The sequence below is a fragment of the Aethalodelphis obliquidens genome, unplaced genomic scaffold, assembly GCF_003676395.1.
Source record: "Aethalodelphis obliquidens isolate GAN/ISIS:26980383/991018 unplaced genomic scaffold, ASM367639v1 scaffold8, whole genome shotgun sequence".
NCBI classification, from domain to species: Eukaryota; Metazoa; Chordata; class Mammalia; order Artiodactyla; family Delphinidae; genus Aethalodelphis; species Aethalodelphis obliquidens.
In genome coordinates this window covers 18,521,382-18,547,226 of record NW_020837952.1, presented here as the reverse complement: position 1 = coordinate 18,547,226, position 25,845 = coordinate 18,521,382, and the positions used below count along the sequence as shown (strand labels likewise).

General features: G+C 40.0%; 1 protein-coding gene across 1 annotated transcript in view; it reads right to left on the bottom strand.

Annotated features, from left to right (window-relative positions):
* Positions 1-574: 574 nt before the first annotated feature.
* KCNMB4 (potassium calcium-activated channel subfamily M regulatory beta subunit 4) overlaps positions 575-25,845 on the bottom strand; it is a 68,086-nt gene continuing 42,815 nt past the window's right edge. Inside the window, exon 3 of the mRNA XM_027107021.1 lies at positions 575-3,910. Within this exon, the coding sequence (XP_026962822.1) occupies positions 3,742-3,910 (169 nt within the window). The 3' untranslated portion in view covers positions 575-3,741. The remainder of the gene's footprint in view (positions 3,911-25,845) is intronic.

Genomic DNA, 25,845 nt, shown 5'->3' with positions numbered 1-25,845 from the left:
TAGCTATGGGGAAAGTAGTTAGAGAAAAGCAGAGCTATGATGTTTTTTATCGTGAAGAACCGTGAAAAATAGTGAAACAAGAAAAACTAGTTACAACTAGGTAACTCAGCTTTGTTACAAGAGCTGGGCCTATATCCTGTAGCCCTGCGGCTTCTATACTCCAAACAGCAGATTATTATGCAGTTTTTCTCAAAAGTCTCCATTAAGTACTACTGGCTGGACAATGGAAGTCAGTTGAGCAGAAAAGACCAGCTAAAGGGCACTGCATTCTTACTTAAACCCACTTTTCTAGAAGGCTTCAAAGCGGCTGCCACTCGATTAAGGGCTGGAGATACGGGCCAAGCACAGACACAGTAAATAAGATGCTGCTACCTTAAGAACTCCAGATATAATGAGAGTAGCCCTTTGGCTGCGAATACTTTCATCTGAACTAACAAAACTGAAAGCAAAAAGACCAAAAACCATGTTTTGATGAAATTTTATCACCAATGTTGTAAGCACCCCTCAGAGGCCAGACGGACCCCGTTACCCAAAATTTGGTTTGGGTGTTGAGACTAATAACCACACACACATCAAGAGGGTATGAAAAGGTTTATTATTCACATAATGAATGACACTTTCTGGGAGAGTGGGGCAGTTCCCGAGTAGATCCAAAAATGACTTGACTCGCTTGGCTTTTATTCTTCTTAGGGTGTGGGGCAGGGAGAGGTTTCCTGCGAGCAGGCCAGGGCTTGTGTGGATTGAACTTCCCAGCCAGTCCAAAGCAGGGGGTACCCAGGCTCTCTAATCAGCTTGCCCAGATGTGGAACAGAAGGGGAAAGGGAATGGGGAGCAGAAAGGGAAAGCTGTTATCAGTCAAACATCGAAAATGGAGTCAGACTCCGTACAACAGTCAATTAAACAACAATCCTATAAACTATAAAAATCTACATTTGTTCAGTCTCTAAAGAAATCTAGGTCTACAAATCTCCACCAGCAGGCAGGGGCCTGCAAAAGCTGTGACGCCTCCCAAAAGTTGCGTACGTGGCTACGTGATCTGAAGAGCAAGAATTTCCTGGAAGTCAATTAGAGGCCACAGAAGGCAGTGGTCAAGGGAGTTCCTCCCAGAGAGCAAAGTCTTACCAAGGACTGTATATCCTGCCAGGGCAAGAGATCTTTGTCATCCCTGCTCAGATGTTCATCATGGCACCGGCCATGGACAGCTGCCCATCATTCCTGTCTTTTACTGTAGTATTCACTCTCTCCTTTTTTTTTTTTCCCCCAGAGTTTTAGTAGGACATATGTCCATCTAGCTGGAGATAACATGTTCCAGCAGTCCTTGAAGCCAGGTATAGTTATGTAGTCAGTATTCACGAATGGACTCTGAGTACAGTGATGGGTGGAGCTTCCTTAAAAGGAAACAGCTAGCTCCCAAACTCCTCTCTTTTCACAGGCTACAAACTGGCTGTGCTTCTTTGAGCCAGCTTTGACTATGGGGAGAATAACACATTTGGTAATGAGAGGACAACAAGGTAGACAGATTCTGGATCCCTTGATTACCTTATGAAACAGAGGCTACCCTCCCTGTCCTGGACTTCTCAACTACCTCCGATTGCTCTATGAGAAAGAAATCAACTCCTATCTTACATGAGTCATCATATTTTGGGGTTTCTGTTCTAGCAGCTTATACCATTTCCTTGCTTATATAAAAAAGAAAATTAAAATATTAAGAAGTTAAACTTCTTTACCATCTATGATCTTAAAAATGTCTTCTTGTTCCTTCAAATTCTATCTTTAATGATAAGTATAATAAAGAACCTCAAATTTAACTGGCTACAAGCAAGGAAGACCTTAAAACTATATGTGACCTCAGTCATTCAGCATGCTTCTCCTTTTTTCCAAAAAGTCAGCCTACAGAATATAATCAGGTATACTCTTTGAGCCTAAATGGAAGCATTTAGTTAATATAAATGGATAAGTAAAAAACTGGTAAATAAAAACTCATCAATATATATCACCTTCCCTTTTTACCAACACAAACGTTGATGCACTATTTTTATCTACTCCCTGTAATCACTTCATCACAGATTATTGGGTTAAGATAAAAATGGATAAAGTAGACTTTATCTCTCACATTGTGATGCAAAGGTGACTTTCTCTGATTCCCAGTTTCGTGTTACTCTGTGCTTCAGAATGGTTCACTGTGTTGCTAAGACAACAGGGATGCTGCAACAGAAAACTGGGATTGAAGTCAAGGCACTGTAGCTGCCTCAAAGGATGTCATAAATAGTGTGTTCAAGGCCTTTTTCACAGTGAAATCTGTAACACTTGAATTGGAATAAAAATATCACCCAACACCCTAGTCTTCCACAGAAGACAATGGCTCACTCAATTACTTGCGTTCTAGAATTAAGAAAACACTGGTATGTGGATTAAAATCAGGAAATCATCATTCCACTAATACGTATCTTTCTTGGAATGCTGCACAAATAACTGAGGGAAGCTTGCCCTTAAATTCCAGTTTGCCTTTATTCTAATAGAAGCATGTCTGAAGGATATTAGAAGAAAGCAAAAAAGAGATTATGTTGTCAGTTTTTCCTTGACCAAAAATGTACATCTCATCTAAACAAAGGTTTGATTCCACATGGTAAATAAATAGGGTAGGTTTGATATTCACTGAGACCTGTGATTGATATTTGCAATCTGAGTTTATGAACAGATGCAAAGAAGTATGGTCTCCTCAGTGAATTTTTGATAAAGGCACAGAGAGCTCATCAGCAGAGTGATGTGAGCTGGCTTGCATCTCCAGGTGTGTCCAAGCAAATGAAACAACTGCAGCAATATTTTCGTTTTAATACTGAAAACATCCAAGGAAGGACAAAGAAAATATAATAAAATGTTTAACTGATTTTGACTATTTTTTTTCTGACCTAAAAGAAAAAAGAAATGAAAATAGCATTTAACTAAGCTGAAAAGTGTCCTTCACATCGTGTACATTCTACCGCACAGAGATAAAATCCATGAAAAATAACCTGAACAGACGAACAAAAGAGGCACAGTCCTCTTAGAGCTAGGACAGGCCTTGTTCAGAATCATCTCCCTCTCTTAAGAAATAATCTGGTGAAAAACAAAGGCGAGTGGGGAGAATGTTTTCCCAATCTTTGAGGGTTCCTTGCTGGAGAGTCACAGGAGTGACTGGAGTCTGAGTTAACAGTGCAGTTTTCCTTTTTCAAGCAGGAGTCAAAAGGTACTCTTTAATAGTGGAAACTGGGGATTACATTGTGAGGTCAAGACTTGTGCAGGAATTCCTGTCTCCAAGTAAAAGTTTAATCTAGCAAAATCAAATGAAACCCGTAAGACCCTTTTTTAAAACCCTGGTGTTCTAAGCATAAAAAAAGAAAATAGAAAAGAACACAGACAACTCTCTTTTAATATTTTTAAGTAGCATAAATCATAATGGTTTGTATTCTACACTGTACAATTATATACTATTACTTCCCGAAGAAAATTAACTTCTATTGGATTTTCTGAAACAGATACTCCTTTCAGCTTGACCCTTTAGCCATCGCTACAACACATGGAAAACAATCTACGAGGTTCCAAGCCTTCCGGTTGTGCCTGTTTCTGCTATCATTGAGGGGGAGCCTCTCAGAGACCTCTCACAGCCCCTTCCATCTCCTGCGCCAGGAAGCAGGCTCTGCAGGTAGATGTGTGCAGATGAGTGCAGCTTCTGTGCTTTGCTTCCCATAAGGCGACTCCCCTTTAAGAGAACTTGCGCTTCTTCATGGCTTCTGCCTTGACTGCCAGGCTCTTGGCACAGATGGTCAGGACCACAATGAGAACGCCCACCACAAATGTCACCAGGGGCCAGAGGAAGCAATGCAGGAGGACAATCTCATCATGCGTGCGATGCAGGAGCACATCATCTGGTCTGCAAGACAGCGGAGAATAGGAAAGAAAGAGTGGTCAACTGCCTTGGCATGACATAACTCTTCACAGCGCGGAGCTCAACTTGCTTTCTGGCCCAAAGGTCATAACCATCATTGAAAGCAAAGGCTTCACACTGACTATAAATACTGTACTTTGTGCTTCAAATCCATTATGAAAAGTTCTGAGGTCTTGAATCAAGTAATTGATGCATATTATTTATAATGTGATTTACGTGTAAAATGTCAAAAGTATAGCAATCTCTTACACTATTATTTTCCTCCATTCTAAGTTGCTTAACATATTCCACTTTCTCACACATCTTTTAATGTCTGCTGAATCCGTCTGAAAATTGCTTTCGGGTTGGCACTGTCAAATAAATCCAAACCCAAATGATGTTTTGTTTTGTTTTTTACCCCTTTCACCCATTCTGCCCACTTCTCCAACCCTCCACTTCTGGCAACCACCAATCCAATCTCTGTATCTATAAGCCCAGTTGTTTGTTGTTGTTTAAATGTATTTATATATTTATATGTGATTCCACGTGTAAGTAAAATCATATGACACATCTAAGTGAAATCATATGACATTTGTCTTTCTCTATCTGACTTACTTCACTTAGCATAATACCCTCAAGGTCCATCCATGTTGTCACAAATGGCAAGATTTTGTTCTTTTTTATGGTTGAATAATATTCCATTATATATATAATATATAATTTATATGTAAAATCACATTTTCTTTAGCCATTCATCCATTGTTGGACACAGGTTGTTGTCATGTCTTGGCTATTGTAAGTAATGCTGCAATAAACATGTGGGTACATATATCTTTTCAAATTAGTGTCTTCATTTTCTTCAGATAAATACCCAGAAGTGAAATTGTTGGATCATATGGTAGTTCTAATTTTAATTTTTTGAGGAAGCTTCATACTGTTTCCATAGTGGCTGCACCAATTTACATTCCCCGCAACAGTGCACAGAGGTTCCCTTTTCTCCACATCTTCGCCAACACTATTTTTGTCGTTTTGATAATAGCCATTCTGACAGGTATGAGGTTATATCTCATTGCGGTTTTGATTTGCATTTCCCTGATGATTAGTGATGTTGAGCATTTTTTCATGTACCTGCCAAATGATCTTAATTTACAAAAATAGTCAGTTAAAGTCACTATTTGAATTTAGACAGAAAGACCTATGGTGTAGTCTTCAGGTCGACTCAGCTTCACCCTGTGAAGGTTTTTAATAATGAACAGACTAGTGAATGGTTGGATTTAATACATTTTTCCATGCTTCTGGGTAGGGTTAGCCATCATTTTAAACCACTGACCACTTTCTTGATATATTTTGCAAAGTCTTAGCAATATATCTCAATCTTATCAATGTGGGGCTTCTATTTGCAATTCCAACATTGGTCTCATTCATTCACGGGAAGTGAAGATGAGATACATTCCACAAGCCATGATCTGTCATCTTTGGCCACTAGAGAGAGATCCTGGGAATTTAGCTTTCATACAAGAGGTTTACATTTTGCAAGATATTTCCATTTCAGCCACAGGAAAGTCTGTTCCATTATGCTAGAGTAGCAATGCTTCCACCAGAAAATAAAATAATGCGGAATAGTCAGTCCAATTGCCCTCAAGAACACCAGAGGCTTTAGAGTACAAGAGCAGTGCATTTAACAGCGGAATGCATTCCTGAGGCGCTCTCACTAACCACAGCTCTCATAATTCAAGACCTATTTTCCCAGGAGACTGACAAAGAATGTTGGATATGTCTCTTCTACCTGTAATGCAGCCATCATGTAGCATTAATAAAAACGGTTTTGCAGACTGGCTTTGAAATTACGTAATCCTTGCCCTTTTTTGTGCATAATATCATTTCAAATCCTGCACATAAAGTGAGATTTTTATTGACATTTGATTTCAGTTAAAATTTGAACTAAGCGAATGCAGAGTCACTGTAACAATTAAGCAAAAATCATCCTAGCTTGCAGAAGTTACTCCTTTTTATGAATTCCTATAGCAACACATTGTCTTCAAAACTTGTGCTACCATTCATTTGTGATATATATTAATGTGCGTATCCTTTGCTTCTGTAAGACCCTTGACTTTGTCATTGCCTGTTTATTCTGCACATAGATGGTGCTAAGTAATGGCTTGCTACTAGCGAAGGGGAAACCATCCCAATTGCAGCCTTGTTAGCCATGCAAAATTTCAACAGACTTCAAGCCTTGAATGTGAAAAAGCAGAGGCCTGGGTCCAAAAATAGTCAGGGCACAATACAGTTCTAGTCATATTTTCCAGTCTTTGAAATCCCACCTGCAGCACTGCCATGGTTCTTTTTCCAGCTACGAGAGCTCACTGCTGTCAGACCCTCTACCTACATGTGCAAGGGAAGGTGAAAGCTTCTCGGTGTGACTTTCCTCCCTCCCTTCCTTCTTACCTTTATTCCTCCCTCCCTTCCTTCTTACTTTCCTTTCCCCTCTCCTCCCTCCCCTTCTTTCTTGGATTGTTCTACTCCTGCAGAATTGATTTGTACAAAGATGAACTAGATTCTTCATCAAAGGGTGAGAGTGTACAATAATGTGAATGTACTTAATACCACAGACTATATACTTATATGTGGTTAAAATGGTTTAAAAAAAGGGGGGGTTGGCAGAGGGGACCTTGAATTTTTAACACTATTTTAATGAATTTGCATGTGATTTCTATACTAACGTGTTTTACAGCTAATTTTCTAGTAAAATGCTTCAGTGAGCATCTTCTTTACCTTTCTTCTCCAGTCACTATTGTTGAAGCTGAATCCTTTACCACAATACAGTAGTCCCTCCCCTTATCTGTGGTTTTGCTTTCCATGGTTTCAGTTACCTCGAGTCAACTGAGGTCTGAAAATATTACACGGAAAATTCCAGAAGTAAACAATTCATCAGTTTTAAATTGTGTGCCATTTTGAGCATCATGATGGAATCTGTTGTCGTCTGCTCCGTCCTACCCAGGATGTGAATCATCCCTTTGTCCAGCGTATCCTGTCCGTTAGTCACGTAGTAGCTGTCACGGTTATCAGATCCACCGTCATGATATTGCAGTGCTTGTGTTCAAGTCACCCTTATTTTACTTAATATTGACCCCAAAGCACAAGAGTAGTGATCCTGGCAATTCACATATCCTCTTACTGTGCCTAATTTATAAATTAAAGTTTGTCACAGGTATGTATGTATAGGAAAAATCATAGTATATATAGGGTTCGGTACTATTCATGGTTTGAAGCATCCATCCACTGGGGGTCTTGGAACATATCCCCCATCTGCAGAGAAGGGGGCACTACCGTATTGTACAACTGAGCCAGGAAAATAGCCACGGATGAGGGTGGTTGGAACCATTATACATATTTTCTGAAACACAGTTCGAAGAACATTTACTAAAAAAGAATATGAGTGAAAGGAGGAGAGAAAATAATAACTGGAAAATGGTGGGCCCAGATATTTGTTTTATTTAGAAACTGCTTAGCATTCCACACTCAAAAAAGCCCTTGGGGCAAAATTCGATTTTAATGTTTCAAATGACAAAACAACATCATTCACTTGAGTTAGCCATGTTGAATTTGTAATCGCTTCAAAAGCCTTCTTTGAGGTAAAAATATTATATAAAAGTGTACATGGTTTCTTTAAAAATAACTAGTGTCTGTTTCCATTTCATACGGTTCTAAGATGCCCCACAGTCTCCTTCGATGGGAATGAAGGGTACAGAATATGCCACTTTGGCATAGGGATTATTTTGAACTGAAGGCAACTGAGAAGAAGCAGCTTCAAAGAGAGCTCTTCACACTTTCCCTATTTGCCTAAAAGCAGGACATAAATTTGTAAAGATAGTTCTCCTCCTTTCTCTTCCTGGAAGGACAGAAGTTAATCACTGGCGACAACTCTATACCCTAATAGCCCAGAGATGGCACTAGAGGAAAAACAAACTTTATTAACTCAGCACTTACCTTCCATTAGTTCTGCATATATTTACCTTCCTACAATATGCTGCCCTAGAAACTCAAGGTCCTTTTCCTTCATCTTGTCACTTCTCTAACAATCTATTGCTTTTTTTAAAAAAAAAAGATGGCATAAGCCCAAGTTCTAACCACCTCTTTGAGTTGCTCATCACTGAGCGCTCTCATGTGTATGCACAGTGTACATGTTAATAAACTGCTCTGTTTTTCTCTTGTTAATCAGTCTTTTGTCAATCTAATTTACGGGGCCCAGGGCAATGAACCTAAGAGGGGTAGAAGGAAAAACAGTTTTTCCTCCCCTATAGGAAAAACTTATTTCTCTGCAGAGTAATGCTTAAGTCCATCATTCAGTCATAGGATTTACTGAGATAATCTCTAAATTGTCCTTGTGATATAATTAAAATCTGGCTCTTTCAAACTGGGACTTTAGTGCCATAATTGAAGGGAACACCCCACCTCCGCCTCAGCTTCCTGCAATTTTACCAGACAGATTTCACATGCGTTAGCAAAAATTATTTCCAAAGGGGTTTAGACTTAGAATGCAGTTTTCCATAATTCCATAATGGTGGGACTAAAGAGAAACTTTTACAAAAAGAATCACTGTTTTCAGCATTTGGCAAACTAAGATAAATGGCCTGATGAGATCTGAATAGTATGTATTAAAATCAGGATCGTGATGAGGATGTAGGCAATAAGCAACAAACAAACAAACAAAAAAGGATGATTACTTTGTATCTGAGGACTTCAAAGAAGTAAGCAAGAGATTTGCTTGGGGTTGTGTAGAAACACTTTTAAGCCCTGAGGAGGGATGCGTACAAATATCATAAAACAAAAGTAAGTGCTGTCTGTGGGTTCCCTTAAAAATACTTTCCTAAGGGTTGGACTTACCCTGAGTTGAGCTTTGAAAGTATATTGTGGACTTCCCTGGTGGCGCAGTGGTTAAGAATCTGCCTGCCAATGCTGGGGACACGGGTTCAAGCCCTGGTCCGGGAAGATCCCACATGCCGCAGAGCAACTAAGCCCATGCACCACAACTACTGAGCCTGCACTCTAGAGCCTGCGAGCCACAACTACTGAGCCCGCGTGCCACAACTACTGAAGCCCACGCACCTAGAGCCCCTGGTCCACAACAAGAGAAGCCACTGCAATGAGAAGCCTGTGCACTGCAACGAAGAGTAGCCCATGCTTGCTGCAACTAGAGAAACCCTGCACACAGCAACGAAGACCCAACGTAGCCAAAAATAAATAAATAAAATAAATAAATTTATTTAAAAAAAAGAAAGTATACCGTGATAACAGTAGCCAGCGTTTTTAAGTGCTTACTACCCTCCAGGTACTCTGGTAGGACATTTAATCTCTCTTGATCCTTAAAATAACCCTGTGCTGGAAGAATGTTTGTCATTTTATAATCAAAGGAACTGAGGCAAAGAGAGATTAGTTTTCCCAAGATTACACAACTTAAAATAATGATCTGAAACCCTATGAGTATGATTTTTAAACCTGTACTATTTACTCCTCAGCCAGCTTTTCTCAAATTTGAATCACCTCTGCTGTTTGCTGTAATGCAACCTCCTGGGTTTCAACCCCTAGTTCACTATATCAGAATTGGAGGTTGTGGTATCCAGAAATCTGCATTTTTGAGAAGCTCTTGGGTGACTCTAAAACGTAATAAAGTTTAGTAAGCACTGTGAAAAATTCAAGTAGTTAAAAAAAATGTGCACTGCATGAAAGTGCCCTGGGATAAGACAGGAGGGCAGCAGGGGGGCTGGTAATGGGAGCAGGGATAGTGGGTGGAAATACAGACCTCAATGCTAGATTTGCCCGGCGGGGTGGGGGGGGCTTTGTCCTAATTGGGAAAAAGGCACCCCATAGGCTAGCAGCAGACCTAGCTATACCAGACAAGAAGACAAAGATTTGGTGTGTATCATCCTCAATATAAAAAATAGATTCCCTTTGACTTTGTCTCACCAAAGGAGATTTCTTCTGCCTCACAATGCTTGTTCTGATGGCTAACAGGGAGAGGAAATGGCGACCTATTTTTTTAACAGACTGGAAAATTTCTTAAACTCATCTTAACCAGTTCGTGTAAAAATCTGAACTGCATTATAATTCACCAGTATCGCATGATGTTAATTGTACCCATCAAAAGACAAGATGATCTCCTTCAAAGATCCTATAGGAAACAGAAATCTTTCTAGATTTATTATCACAGGTACTTCTTATCTGAGCAGAGAAATTTCCTTTTCATGCTAGAAAGTTAAAATTTTGGCCCATCTCTAGCAAGACTATAATGACTTTGTTGGGCCAACCAGACCCCTCATGCTTTGTCTTATTTTCTTCACACATTTCTAATTTATTTCATCTTGCAAAATTCTGTCCATCTTTAGAGCACTCATTAAACACTTTTAGAACAGACTGTGTCAGTTATGTACATTTACACATCAGGTATACAATAAACACTGGAAAGTTTTTTAATTGTCAAGCTTTACCCATATTTCTATGAGAAAGAATATGCTGTATCATTACCAGAAATTGCACTTATGTGTTTTGATGAAATCTCATTTTAAAGTCTATAAATGCCTCGTCATTATCACAATCATAAAATAATTCTGCAGGCATAATATCAGTCCAATACGCCAGGCCTCTGGTATAGCAGTAGAGCCAAATGACATAAAAAAGGTAATGATTTCATCCTCTGAACCTTCTGAATAGGTGCTGTCTAGTCCTGCTCTAAATCTTGTTTATTATTTGTAACATGACCTACTTTTAAAAAGAATCTGAAATAGATAAAAATAAAAACAGAAAACTTAAGTACAATAAAATCCTTAAACTGACGGTAAAGAATAAGTACAATGTAATTAGGATGGGGATAATATAGAAATCCCAGGCTAAGAAAAGCTCCTACCTTAAGCATAAGTGCAACCTACCTCTGAGCATCCCAGTGCCCAAGGAAAAAAAGAACAGAGATGAGTTACACAGCTGCCATATTAAAAACAGGCATGCCGATTCACCAGATCGAACTTTTTGCTAGGGCTAAACTCCATAAATTAGGCTGCATGTGTTTTTACATAAAGCAATCTGTATAACACATTTAAAGGCCCTTAATAGCAGTTTTACAAAGCTGGTTAATGAAACCATGTGAGGGGTTTTCAAATACTGATTCCAAGGTCTCAATTCTACTGAGGTTTTAAATAAGTTTTCAGGCAAGGCTGACGATTACTCACATCTGGGAATACCTGACCTAAACAATGCTTTTTATTTTTTTCCCAGCTTTACTGAGCTACAGTTGATATACAACAAACTGCATGCACTTAAAGTATACCATTTGATGAGTTTGACACATGGATACACTTGTGAAACCATCATCATAATGAAGACGGTAAACTTGTCCATCACCGCAAAAGTTTCTTTGTACTCCCTTGTAATCCCTCTCTGTCACTCATGCCCACAACCCTACCAACAATGCTTTTTAAATATCAAATGTATCAGCCCAGTTTTTCACAATAACTGAAGAGCAAATGGTTCAAGACTGAAATCACTGAGGAGCAGTCTCTGTTATTTGTTGAAAGGAGAGTCTTCTGTCAGGTTAGATTCTGATGTGGAAGTGACAAAATGATACCTCATGCAGATAATTTTGTCTGCCTGGCGTCGGGCTTCAGACAGCTCTTGAAAGTTTTCAGCAAGACTCTATGCTACGCAATTTCTAGAAGGAGACTGAATTAAAATGCACCCCATGAAGAAACTGATTGGATCTACTGTCACGGTTTTTAAAAGATTTTTCTTCTACCGACAGATGCTGAAGATTAGCTGATAAAAACATTGAATTTGGTTTTGGCATAATTGAGCTGTCCTTACTGAGAGTAATTAACTAATGTGTCTGTTTAGTTGCTGTTTGAAGCAATCATAAGAACTTGCCAAGAGAGGAGAAAAGAATGTTTACCTTCTTATAGGATCACAGGAAGGCACCTAACAGCTAATCTAGTTATCAAGTTATTTCTATAAATTACAGTAGGAACCAGGGACCAGAACACAGAGACCCTTTGCAGTATTCTTTATGGTGATTTGCTCTATGGTGAGCCCATTTCTGTCCACGTGACTCCAACAATGATATTGTGATAAGGGCTTTTAAAAGCTTGGGAGGTACTCTATCAACACCATGGCTTTGCTCAATAGATGGCTCATATCTGTGGATGAAAGGCTGATTATAGGTCTATAAATGTTATAAACATCCTTACATTTTCTTAACTGTTTTCTCCAATTAGGTGAACTCAGAGTAGTAACGTTTAATTGTATAAGAGTTGTTCCTCAAGCTTGCCTGTTCTTTGTGGAGGAAATTAAATCGAGCCCCAAACTTGCAGTTTCCAGAAAGAGAAATTTGCATTGAGCAAAACCGGCAGGTATGATATTTGGAGCAATAAAGGGTTAAATTAATTATAAATAGGAAAGATTATACTTTAAGTCCACCCTGATGGAAAGTTCTAAGTCTTGGAAGGGTAGGACAGTATTTCAGAACATGAACTTGAGTTAGATGAACCTGGGTTTAAATATGGGCTTTACAATTTGCTAACTACATGATCTAAAGAAAAGTATTTAATCCCTGAGTCCTAATCTTTCATCTGTAAAATGGGGATAATAATACCTACGTTATAGGGTTCTCCTGAGGAGTAAATGAGATAATGCATGCAAGGTGTGTAGGCAGATGGCTGCCTAATAGTGAGTATTCAATATTCCATAAGGAGTGGTAATGTTGATGACTGTCATTACAAATTTGGGGCTCACAACTCAGAAAATGATTTTAAAATGTTGGCAGTAACATATCTCCTACAAATGTCTTCTTCAGTCTAAGACTGCCAGGCTGAAGTGATAGGAAATTCTTTTGATCAAATTAAAGTTCCTTTTGGTATAGATATCCTCATTCCCCTCAGCCTCCTTTGCCCCTTGTAGCCATAACAGTGGCTAACAGTGTAACAGTGTTAAGAAAGAGAATAGGTTTAACAAGCTAACGATTACAGTTGCCCCCGAACAAGCTGGGGGTTAGGGGGACCGGACCGATCTCCACACAGTCAAAAATCTGCATATAACTTTACAGTTAGCCATTCGTATCCCAAGTTCTGCATCCATGGATTCAACCAACCTCAATACTATGGTACCATCGTATTTAACGAAGAAAAGCCCATGTATAAGTGGACCTGTGCAGTTCAGACGTGTGTTGTTTAAGGGTCAACTGTACTTTCAATTCTAACATATGCACCTCGGATAGAGACAAGCAAGGGAAAAAAATCAATAACACTAGTCCCTTGGCTAGGAACACAAATATCCCCTAAATTTATCCCAAGCCACCATTTAACAACATTAAATTATTATAGTGGTTGGGCTTATTTAGCAAACATTTTCCTACTGATTAGGACGGTTGTCTCTACAGATGCAGCCCAGACAAGCAGCTGTCTCAACCCAGCTCTTCTACAGCAGAGGCCTGGGAAAACCATGGCAGCTTTGTGCTCCCAGAGTAAAAAACTTCTTTTAAGTTCTTATCCACACTGTGTAGTAATTATTTTCTATACATCTGTCTGCTTCCCCAGCCTGAGTCTAAGAACCCTGAGGTAATGGGCCCATTACGGATAATCCCTGCCTGAGAAAATCTCTCCTGAGTTTTCAGGAAAAAAAGAGGGATTATTGCCAAGACCTGAAAACCAGGAGTATGCTTATGACTTTTTGTCTTTAAAAAAGGCAAATCAACGAATCAATTTTATCCTAGATTCGGCTTGGCATAATTATAAATCCTGTTTTTGTTCCATTAAAAAAAATGGAAAAAAAATTTAAACTATCTAGATAGTCTCTAAGGCAGACCTAAGACTGCATTAAATTTGCATGAAATCCTTTCCTCTTCCACCCACCTCTGTGAGCTGCTCAGGAAGAGTCACCTGTATCCGTGACTGTGACTGCTGGAGAGCATGACTTTCAGCTCCCTGGCGGCATCAAAGAAGAGGAGGATTTTGTAAAGTGGATGACTGTTTTGACCCAGCAATTCCTCTGAGTTTTTCTTAAGAAAAGCTGTTCTTCGGGGTAATTTGGTTTATGGGTCTCTGAGTTACCAGGTAAGTTACTTATTTCACATAGGGTTGTAAGTGTTTTCTGGGCAAAATGCTTAAATTTAAGGTTTAAACAGAAATAAACTAGAGAAAAGAAGACATCTACATTCTATATGAGACAGATTATTCCATAATAGTTCTCACCTTGTGTACCCTACTTAGTTTTTAAAGTGAAAATCTAATACCATTTTAAATCAGTGGGAAAGATGGGTTGTTCAATAAATTGTGCTGGGACAATACTGATCATTTGGGGGAAAAGCATTCATTCCCCATCTTATTCTTTCCACCAAAGAAAAAAAAGGAAAAAATCCAGATGGATCAGAAACTTAATTGTAAAAAACAAACTGTGAATGTTCTAGAAGAACAACTGAATGTTTAAAAATAACCTTGGGGGTCTTCCCCGGTGGCGCAGTGGTTGAGAGTCCGCCTGCTGATGCAGGCGACACGGGTTCTTGCCCCAGTCCGGGAAGATCCCACATGCCGCGGAGCGGCTAGGCCCATGAGCCATGGCCGTTGAGCCTGCGCGTCCGGAGCCTGTGCTCCGCAAAGGGAGAGGCCACAACAGTGGGAGGCCCGCGTACCGCAAAAAACAAACAAACAAACAAAACCTTGGAATGAGAAAAAAAAAGGTCTCTGTAATGGGGTTTTTTGATATAAGTATGTCCCAAATATTATACTGGACTTACTTATACTAAGAAATTATTCATTGTTTATCAGAAATTAAAGTTTAACTGGGTTTCTTGTATTTTAGTTTGCTAAATTTAGCAACCCTAATTTCTAAGACATGAAATGTAGAAACTATTAAGAAAATATGGATGATCCAATTATAGAAATGTATACATTTTTGTATAGCCCAAAAAACTCCACAAAGACCCATAGGCAAAAATAAAAACAAATAGCTAATATTCATATGAAAAGATACTCCATTCTTTTCTTTAATAAAAGAAGAGCAAGGTAGTGTCAGTAGTCAAGATGGTGGAGTAGGAAGAACCTGAACTCACCTCCTCCCAAAAGAACACCAAAATTACAACTATTTACAGAGCAACAATCTATGAGAACAACTTAAAGACTAGCATAAAACTTTTTCCATAACTAAAGATATAAAGAAGGAACCATGGGACTTCCCTGGTGGCACAGTGGTTAAGAATTCGCCTGCCAATGCAAGAGACACGGGTTCAATTCCTAGTCCGGGAAGACCCCACATGCCACAGAGCAACTAAGCCCATGGGCCACAACTACTGAGCTTGCGCTCTAGAGCCCACGAGCCACAACTTACTGAGCCCGTGTGCCACAACTGCTGAAGCCCGCATGCCTAGAGCCTGTGCTCCACAACAAAAGAAGCCACCGCAATGAGAAGCCCGCTCACTGCAACGAAGAGTAGCTCATGCTCGCTGCAACTAGAGAAAGCCCACGTGCAGCAATGAAGACCCAAAGCAGTCAATAAATAAATAAAATTAAAAAGGAAAAAAAAAGAAGGAACCACAAGATGGGTAGGAGGGATGGAGATGATGTATAGTCAAAATCCTTACCCTCAGGTAGATGACCCACAAACAGGAGGATACTCACAGTTGCAGAGGTTCTTCCCAAAGAGTGAGAGGTCTGAGCACCACATTGAGCTCCCCAGCTTGGGGGTCCTGCACTGAGAAGACAAGCCTCCAGAATGTCTGGCATTGAAGACCAGCGGGACTTGAGTACAGGAGAGTTGGTGCAACACAGGAAACATAGACTCTGTGCTTAAAGGGTGCACATGAAATATCATTTGCTCTGAGTGCCAGCAAAGATGCAGTAGTTTGAATGCAGCCTGGGAAAACCCATTTGTTGGTCATGGAGAGCCTTCTGGAGAGGAAGGAGGTAACTGGGACTCCCCCTGGGGACACAGACACTGGCAGGAGCCATTTTGGGGGGTTTGTTCTACCATGAGGACATTGGTGCTGGCAAGTGCCATTCTGGAGTCCTCTCTCTAGCCTATTAGTGCTAGGGGAGTATGTGCCCACCAGCAGGCCAGCACAAGCCCTGGGTCCTCCTGGGCAGGCTAACAGCCATCTTACAAAGGCAGGGTCTGGCCACCAATTGTGCTGGGGCTAGGCCCACCTACCAGTACATCCACAGTAGTTGGCCTGTCACAACAGAAGGGTGCATGCAGCCCACATAGAGGGCACCCATAGAGTAAACAGCTCCAGTGACAAGAGGGGAGTGTGCTATTGGACCTCATAGGATGTCTCTTACATAATACCATTTTTCCAAGATCAGGAAACAACTAACCTACCTAATGCATAGATATAAACACAGAGAATTAGGTAAAATGAGGCAACAGAGGAATATGTTCCAAATGCAGGAACAAGACATAACCTCAGAAAAAAAAAAACTTTAAAAAGGGGCAAAAGCAAGCTACCAAATAAAGAGTTAAAGGTAATGATCATGAGATCAATAAACTCAAGAGAAGAATGGATGAACACAGCGAGAGTTTTAACAAAGGGTTAGAAAACATAAAGAACCAAACAAAGCTGAAGAATACAATAGCTGAAAGAAAACATACACTAGAAGGAATCAGCAGTAGATGATGCAGAGGAACAGATCAGTGACCTGGAAGACAGAGTAGTAAAAATCACACAAGCTGAACAGAAAAAAGAAAAAAGGATTTTAAAAAATGAGGCTAGTTTAAGGGACTTCTGAGACAACATCAAGCATACTAACATTTGCATTATAGGGGTCCCAGAAGGAGAAGAGAGAGAGAAAGGGGCAGAGCACTTATTTGAAGAAATAATAGCTGAAAACGTCCTTAACCTATCAAAGGAAACAGATATCCAAGTCCAGGAAGCACAGAGAGTCCTGAACAAGATGAATCCAAAGAAGTCCACACTGAGAGACACTGTAATTAAAATGGCAAAAAGGCAACTCTCCCACACCATATACAAAAATGAACTTAAAATGTATGAAAGACTTAAATGTAAGACCCGAAACCTTAAAACTCCTAGAAGAAAACATAGGCAGTACGCTCTTTGACATCGACCTTAGCAGTACTTTGTTTGGATACTCAGGCAAGGGAAACGAAAGCAAAACTAACCAAATGGGACTACGTCAAACTAAAAAGCTTTTGCACAACAAAACAAAAGACAGCCTACTGAATGGGAGAAGATATTTGTTAATAGTACATCTGACAAGGGGTTAATATCCAAAATATACAAAGAACTCATATAACTCAACATCAAAAGAACAAACAGCCTGATTTAAAAATGGGCAGAGGACTTGAATAGACATTTTTCCAAAGATGACACACAGATGGCCAACAGGCACATGAAAAGATGCTCAATATCACTAATCATCAGGGAAATGCAAACCAAAACCACAACGAGATACGGCCTGGTAAACCCAAGTAAGTATTTCCCTGAGTTCTGTGAGCCACTCCAGCAAATCAAACCTGAGGAGGGGGTCATGAGAACCTCCCATCTGTAGCCAAGTCAGACAGAAATTGTGGGTAACCTGGGGACCTACTGCTTGTAGTTGGGATCTGAAGTGGGGTGGGAGCAATCTTATGAGACAAAACCCTTAACCTGTGGACTTGAGCCCTATCTCCAGGTATATAGTGTCAGAATTGAGTTAAATTGTAGGACACCTAGATGGTATCGTGGAGAACTGCTTGGTGTGGGGAAAAACCCACACACACTTGGTTACCAGAAGAGAAGTGTTTTGTTTGAGGAATAAAGGAGACACACAAGAAGGAGATTGAACTGAGATTTTCCATTAAAGCCTCAAACCAAGTACATATTCACGTTTCCAAACTTGGAGAATTGTATTTGCCAATCCATAGAACGGAACAACACAGAACTGTAATCTTTAGAAATGTGTGGCAATTTTAAAGCTTAGAATTGAAGAAAGGCTCATAGACATTCATTGTAAAAGATAATTACACTTAATACTATCTACAAATTACTACCAGTATGTTTCCTATTGCTGCTCTAACAAATTTAACAGCATAAAACAATGCAAATTTATTCTCTTGTTGTTGTGCAGGTTAGAAGTCTGAACTCTGATACACTGTGCTAAAATGAAGGTGTTAGCAGGGTTTTTCCTTATTAGAGGCTGTAGGGGAGAATCTGTTTCCTTGCCTTTTCCAGCTTCTAGAGGTTCTCTGCATTCCTTGGTTCCTGGCCCCTTCTCTGAATCATTCCAATCTCTTGCTTCCATTGTCATATCTTATGCTACTCCTCAGATCTACTATCTCCTTCTTTAGACCCATACATTGAGGGCCTACCCAGATAATCCAGGATAAGCCTTTCATCTCAAGATCCTTAAACACATCTGCAAAGTCCCTTTTGCCATACAAGGTAACATAAGGTAACAAGGTAAGGTACCAAAAATACATGGGGATTAGAATGTGGACATCTTTGGGAACCATTATTTAGACAACCACACTGCCACGTGCCGCTATCCTATAATCAGTTCCTTACTAACGCAAGTTTTCTATCCCTTTCCCCAGTCAGTCATTCAGAATTAAATCATCAACAAAAGCAACTAAAAAAACCCCCAAAAAACTAGAAAATAAACTCTTTTCAAATGTCCCAACTTGAGTTATAAAAAATATTTACTTTTTCATTCTTTTTTCAATTTTTGCTCTTTTATGACAAAGGCATTTACATACAAACACACCTGCCTGAAGGTAATACAAAACAGTTCTCTTCCCTTCATTCACACCACTTTCCTACATCGTGCTTTCTCCCACTTAGAGTTCCACCACATCCCCCAATACTGCTCCTAACCACATCATTAACAGAACTCCGAAAATTTTAAAACAATCCTCCATTCTAATCCTCCCTAAGGAACTGTCTCCTTATTTTCTATAAAATCTCTTTTGTCTTCGTAATACATCTTTGCTATTTCCTTTTCAACTTTACTCCTTATCAAATGTGTCCAAAGATTCTTGACTGTTCTTTACTCCATCTTTCACGAAACGATATGGCACTAGTAATTCTCCATATTAATTTTAACCGCAAGCTTACACCACATCATGAATTTGACCTTCCTGAACTGTTTTCCCCTTTATCTTTCCTTCAAAAATCTTTTTAAAACTCTAAATTTAAAAACTGAGGTAGAATTTCTACACAGGGAAATTCAGAGGTAGTAAGTGTATAGTTTGATAGTGTCATTTTAATACTGTTGATTTCTGATCCTTTTACCTCTAGTTTATAAAAAAAATAAGTTTTATAATTTCTATCCAACCCCTTCTACTATTCACAAATGTGCATGCTTCCATACCATTCTTTCTCTCATATTTAATGATTTAATCTCATATTAAATCAGATCTTAACCAGAAATGTGGACATTTAAGGGTGGGCCATTATGTTCCCAAAGGAAGTCTCTCAGAGCCCGTCTTCCACCTCAGCAATGCTAACTCCTGGAGAAACAGCCTCAGAAATTAGAAATGTTGGTTTATGATGCTAATGCTCAAAATGCCCTTTGGCTTTTCAGTTCCTTAGAGGAACTAATTCTTAAACATCAAAAGATGCTTGCTGTGATCTAGCATGTCTGAGAATTCAGTGATGCAAACGGAACTTCCTAACAAGCCAGGGGCTGGGAGGGACGGAAAACAACAGTACTGATTAACCAGGACATCCCAATATTCCCCTTGCTGATTAAGATAAGATAATGGGGTCCCTGAGTCACTTTGTGAAGCCAATACCAAAGCAGAAGGAGAAGCTCTCTTTACAGAAAAGGCTGCAAACCCTGAAAAAAATAATCACTGAGAGAAGTTATTAAGTGCCTTTTTCTCAAAATTTCCACAAACAGGGTAGAGGTTCCCCTTTGAAATTAAATAAGATGGTAGCCACAGGCTTACAGTTGAGCTGGTGTCTTCCAAGTTGTCTAATATCGTGATTCTGAGATCCCATGATTCAAACCTACTCCATTGTTTCAGGTGAAGGAAGACCTGGGATGCACCCAGCATAGTAACTGCACACATAGAAAAGGACTCTTTTGAAAGATCACTTTAATAGCCACATTTTGTATCATTTCCCTAAGCTGAATCATGTTCTCATCCCTCCCTCCAGGCAAAGAGGACATGGAAAAGTAGCAGGAGATATAATCACAGATCACACACTTGCAACGTGGGTGTGAGAAACCGTTTCCAGGGAGAAGATGACAAACATACTGATGCACCCGAAATATGCATATGAGCAGGGATTCCATTGGGCATTTGTAAGGCTGGCAAGAGCTTCAGAATTTGGTTCTCAAGGAAATGAGGCGGGTAAGGAATCCCCCCAAATGTCAATGTATCTTCTTACCATCTGAACAATGCTAGGCATATTGTATACGGTTGGAATGTGGCATTTAAAGGGAAGTGAAGAAACATTTCCCCCATGATTTTTTATATAAAATCAAGATGACAGGAGTTCCTTAACTAGCAAAATTGAAGGAGGGGCAGAGCAATGAGGGCTTACCCACCCACCCATGGTTCGAATGCAAATGCCCCCCCACAAAGAACAGTGATCTCAGTGGGTCTGCCCAACTCAACAAAGCCTGGATTTGTTGAGCATGACACTGTGCTAAGCTCAAAATTAGAGCTCAGTAAATGTCAGTGGAATAAGAAAGGAATGAAAATCCAGCAAACACAGAGTTTCAGTTAAGCAGATCTGGGGGGGCAGGGGAGGTGGGAGTGGGGGCAGGATCCTAGACTTCATGGGCATTCTTTGAAGGGCCACATGTATTTGTTTGGGATCGTAAATACCATAGATGCAGTTGCATAAACAGTCATGTGTATTTGCTTGTGTTTTCACCGACTGTGCCAACTATTTTCAGATAATTTCCAAGAGAAAGCAATCGTGTTTACTATGCTTTTTGTCATTACAACATTTCTTTTCTTCCCTTCCTGCTTGGTTATTTAAAAATCGATCTCTAGCCTGTCCAACCAACCCATGTGCGTGTAACTACTGCCACTGATGGTTCCTGTTCCTTCGACTCACCTGCCCCAGCCCTGCTTGGGTGCTTTACCTCCCCGAGAAGCCTTCCAACACTGCTGTTCCTATCCATGGCACTGTTTCGGACCTGGCATGCTAGGAAATGCTGCCAGCACCTGGTAAAGCCAATACCAAAGTGCCCAAGCAGGTGAGAGACATTCTAGTCTTTCCAGACCTCTGAAAAAGATCCTTAGCTCGTTCCACAACTTAATCTCAGGAAATCACTATTAATGTCTGATTAGGTGAAGTTCAATTCCCTGTGATTAGATCCTCAATGAAGAAAAATCAGCCAGTCACCACAATTTCTTCTCCTATCTATACCTCTCCCATCAGCATGGCTCCATTATTTTGGCAGCTCTGAAGAGAGGATCTGAAAATGTATCCTGGGTGGGGAAAAAGTGAATTGCATAGCTTTTTGATTATTATGAAAGCTCGAAGGAAACAGGGCTACTTCTAACATAATTTTGTCATTCTAGACATTTCCCAATTGTTAAAAATGCATCTCATTAAAATGTATTACTCACCAAGCAGTTATTTTTTTTAATTAAATAATTAGCAGAGTATACATATTTTGCTGCTGCATGTAGGAAGATAGAAACAGGTTAGCATTTCTATCAAGGCTAGCAATGAACCCTTCAACCTAACCCCTAAATTATACAGTGAAGAGTACATGAATAATAGCTTTACGTTCTGTTTTGTTATAGTCTGTAATGTAGTTATTTCTCTTGGTAAAAGTACACTGAGCGAATATTGAAGTACTTCAGTCCGGTAAGATTAGCTAAATTAATTGTCAAGCTCTTTTCCTAACTGATAAATTGCTTATATGTATATGTTTGGAGAACAAAAGTTTTATAGAGAAATGTGCATAACAATGAAAGTGATGACTTATGGTACAATAATAGAATTTTTTAAACTTGAGTAATTAAAAAGACCCCATCAGTCAATCATAAAGCTTCTCTTGGCTGTGCCAGTAACTTAACTTTACCCTGGTAGCATGTGATATTCAAAATTCAAGAAAATACACATACATAGCCATCAGACTGTTGGACTAAACATGATGAAGAGTTTGAAAATCACTAAAAAAATTTTGGCACAAGTATTCCTAGGGAAATCTGTTTTCCTCTGATACGAGACTAATATTGATGTCCCAGAGAGGGGCCACTCCTTTAACCAGAGTCCCACAGTGATAAAGCACAGGGCAAAGCTGCACATGACCCAAGACAGACAGGTACGGTAAGCAGGAAATAAACTCTCATTGTTATGAGCTACTGAGATTTTCAGGTTGTTATCCCAGCACAATGTGGCCGAAGCTGACTGAATCACACAGATATAGGGTGGGGAATCCTACAGTTTCACCAAGTGAAATGGTCACAACCAGTCCTCTCTTAATCTAAAGCACAAAAACAGTCTGCAGGTGCACATCTGAGTATTTTAAAAGACTTTCTTGGTACTCAGTTCCCTTCCATTCAGCCATTCAACAACACTTGCAGCACCTACAGTGTGGCAGGCACCAGGGCGGTGCTGGTGTGTTGGTTCTCACGAGCCAGCTTGGTAAGCTTGCAGGCAGAACACTGTCTGCTCCTATCTGTATTCCCATCACCCGGCACAATGCCAGGCACTTGCCCCAGGTGCTCTGTAAATGTTTGTTGTTTGTTTACTGTTGAGATACATTTCAAAATGCATTTGTACAAATGAAGAGGCAATACAAGAGAAGTACTTCTGTGTGCCTGGGGAAATAAAAAGGAAATATCTTTTGAGCAAACATGAAAGAAGAGGATTATAGAGTCCAAGTTTCTTGGGAGAAGACATAGCACATACAAATGCACAAGTCCCTTCATCTGTCATTTCAGATTATTTTGCCACCAATGGTACAATTACAGAATGTTATAGCTGCAATCTCATTGATCAGATTTCATAGAGTCCCTGATGTTATCCGATCCCAGTACGGCCTGGAATCCTGGCTGATGTCAGCAGCAGTACAAGCAGAGTGCTTGAGAGCCTGGGCTATGGAGGCAGAATGCACAGGTTTGAATCCTGCTTATGCTACTTGTCAGCTGTGTGATCTGTGCAACTTGTTTAACCTCTCTGTGCTTCATTCCCTTATGTATAAAATGAGAATTATGACAATAATGCCTTGCAAGGATATTGTGCAGATTTAATGAGATTCAATGTATAAAGCACTGTTTCTGGAACAGAGTAAGCATGGTATGAAGGCATTGGCTATTATTGGATAAGGCCAGAGGAAGATTACCAGGGAAGTAGTCAAGTCTCTGCCTATGAATCAGTCCTTTCCAGAATTTTTATCAATAATTTAGATAAGGAGATTAAAGTCATTTTGACTTGCAATTAGGATAACATTTTACAATGGAAAAAATAACAAATATGATGCGTGCCAGAATCAAGATTCAAAGTAATCATGAGAATGGAACAATCATTAAAAAAGTAACAGTATGTATTTATATAGGGATACATTTTAAATTCTTTCATTTAAATCCAGAACATCATTCTCACAGTGAAATGTTAGAAATGGGGAGAGGGGCAGACTTTAAGAGTACCATGTATAGGGACTTCCCTGGTGGTCCAGTGGCTAAGACTCCACGCTCCTAATGCAGGGGGCCCGGGTTCGACCCTCGATCTCAGAACTAGATCCCACATGCATGCTGCAACGAGGAGTTCACATGCCAGAACTAAGAGTCCATGTGCCGCAACTAAGAAGTCCACATGCTGTAACAAAGATCCCACGTGCTGCAACTAAGACCTGGTGCAGCCAAAATAAGTAAGTAAATTTAAAAAGAAGAAGAAGAAGAAGAAGAGCATCACAAGCAGTGAGAACAAGTCTATTCCCAACTGCAATGGCAGCAGTGGACTGGAGGACACCTTTGGTTTGAGGGTCAAGGACTTGGGTTCAGATACTTACTCTGCTCCTCCCTGGTCATGTGACCTTAAAGGCTGTTTGTTCTTCTGTAAAATTCAGATAATATGGTCTACCTTCCTATAGGGCTAACCAAGATGAAGTTTTTCTATTTTTATTGTGGTTAAAAAAAATATATATATATATATGTACACACACACACACACACAATAAAATTTGCCATTTTAAGTATACAATTTAGTGGTGTTAATTAAATTGACAATGTTGTGCAACCAGCACCATTATGTTTCCAAAACTTTTCCATCACCCCAAATGGAAGCTATGTAACCATTAAGCAATGACTCCCCTTTCCCTCTTCCCCCAGTCCCTGATAACCTCTAATCTACCTCCATCTCTATGAATGTGCCTATTCTAGGTATTTCCTCAGATGAATTACTGACAACCAAAAATGTTTGGAAATGGAGTAGGATGCTTCAGGAGAAATGACATCCATTGTCACCAAAGTTGTTAAAGTAGAGGATGGAAGATACTTTCAAAAAACGTGGCAGGAGGGCTTCCCTGGTGGCGCAGTGGTTGAGAGTCCGCCTGCCGATGCAGGAGACACGGGTTCGTGCCCCGGTCTGGGAAGATCCTGCATGCCGCGGAGCGCCTGGGCCTGTGAGCCATGGCCGCTGAGCCTGCGCGCCCGGAGCCTGTGCCCCGCAACGGGAGAGGCCACAACAGTGAGAGGCCCGCATACCGCAAAAAAAAAAAAAAAAAAAAAAAAAAAGTGGGGCGGGGGGTTTCCCTGGGGGCGCAGTGGTTAAGAATCCGCCTGCCAATGCAGGGGACACGGGTTCGAGCCCTGCTGGGAAGATCTCACATGCCGCGGAGCAACTAAGCCCGTGCACCACAACTACTGAGGCTGCGCTCTAGAGCCCACAAGCCACAACTACTGAGCCCACGTGCCTAGAGACCATGCTCCACAACAAGAGAAGCCACCGCAATGAGAAGCCCGCGCACTGCAATGAAGAGTAGCCCCCGCTCGCCGCAACTAGAGAAAGCCCACGAGCAGCAACGAAGACCCAACGCAGCCAAAAATAAATAAATAAAATAAATAAATTTATTAAAAAAAAAAAAGTGGCAGGGATTCACTTCAGGTTGGAATAAATGACTAGAAGATGTCTCCCAGATTTGATACCCTCTACATGTGTTAGAGGCTAATTCTGGCCCCATTTTATCCAAGATGAAACTGAGGCAAGAGCTCTTCAGTAAGTAGATCAAGGTCACACAACAAGTCAGGAAGAGAGCTATGGATAGAACTCAAGTCTCCTGACGCACAGCCCTGTCCTGCATTCCACCATCTGATGGTGCTGCACTCTGTGACCTACTTGTCCTACAGCTCCTGTAGTTTTCCTCCCAAATACCCTCGCAGCTTTGTTTAATAGCTACATAAACTATCCTAAGTGAAAAGTGATTTAATAACATAAAATTCTTAACTTTACTGCCGCAGTGATGAAAGCTGTTAGAAGGTGAATTTGCAAGCATAAAAACACTTTGAATAACCATCAGAAAACAGACTCTCAAATTTACATCCTAAGTAACATACAGCCATTTTGGTGTCAGACTTTGAAAGAACACTGAAGTGAATTCCATACATATTCTATAGCATACTGGAGAGGGCACAGCCGTCACTGCTTTTTTTTTTTTTTTTTTTAAAGTACAGGTTTTGAGACCAGCGAGAGCTTTCAATTCTGATGTAATCTTTCTTAATATGGAACCAGACACAAATGTATACAGAAAAGACTCAATTTTGGTAAGATTCCAGATTCACTGTTTTCTTTTTTAAGACTCAAGATATATCATTGGACTTAATGCCTAAAAAGAAAACCAACATATTCCTTTAAAAATCAAGTATAGAACCAGTCTCTTATTTAATGAAAGATTATAAGAAATATTTTTCAGAGTAAACAGAAAACAAAAGTAAAAAGCTCTATTAAAAATTAAATTTTTATCAAATAACAAGTCTAGTATTTAGTAATTCATTCAAAGGTC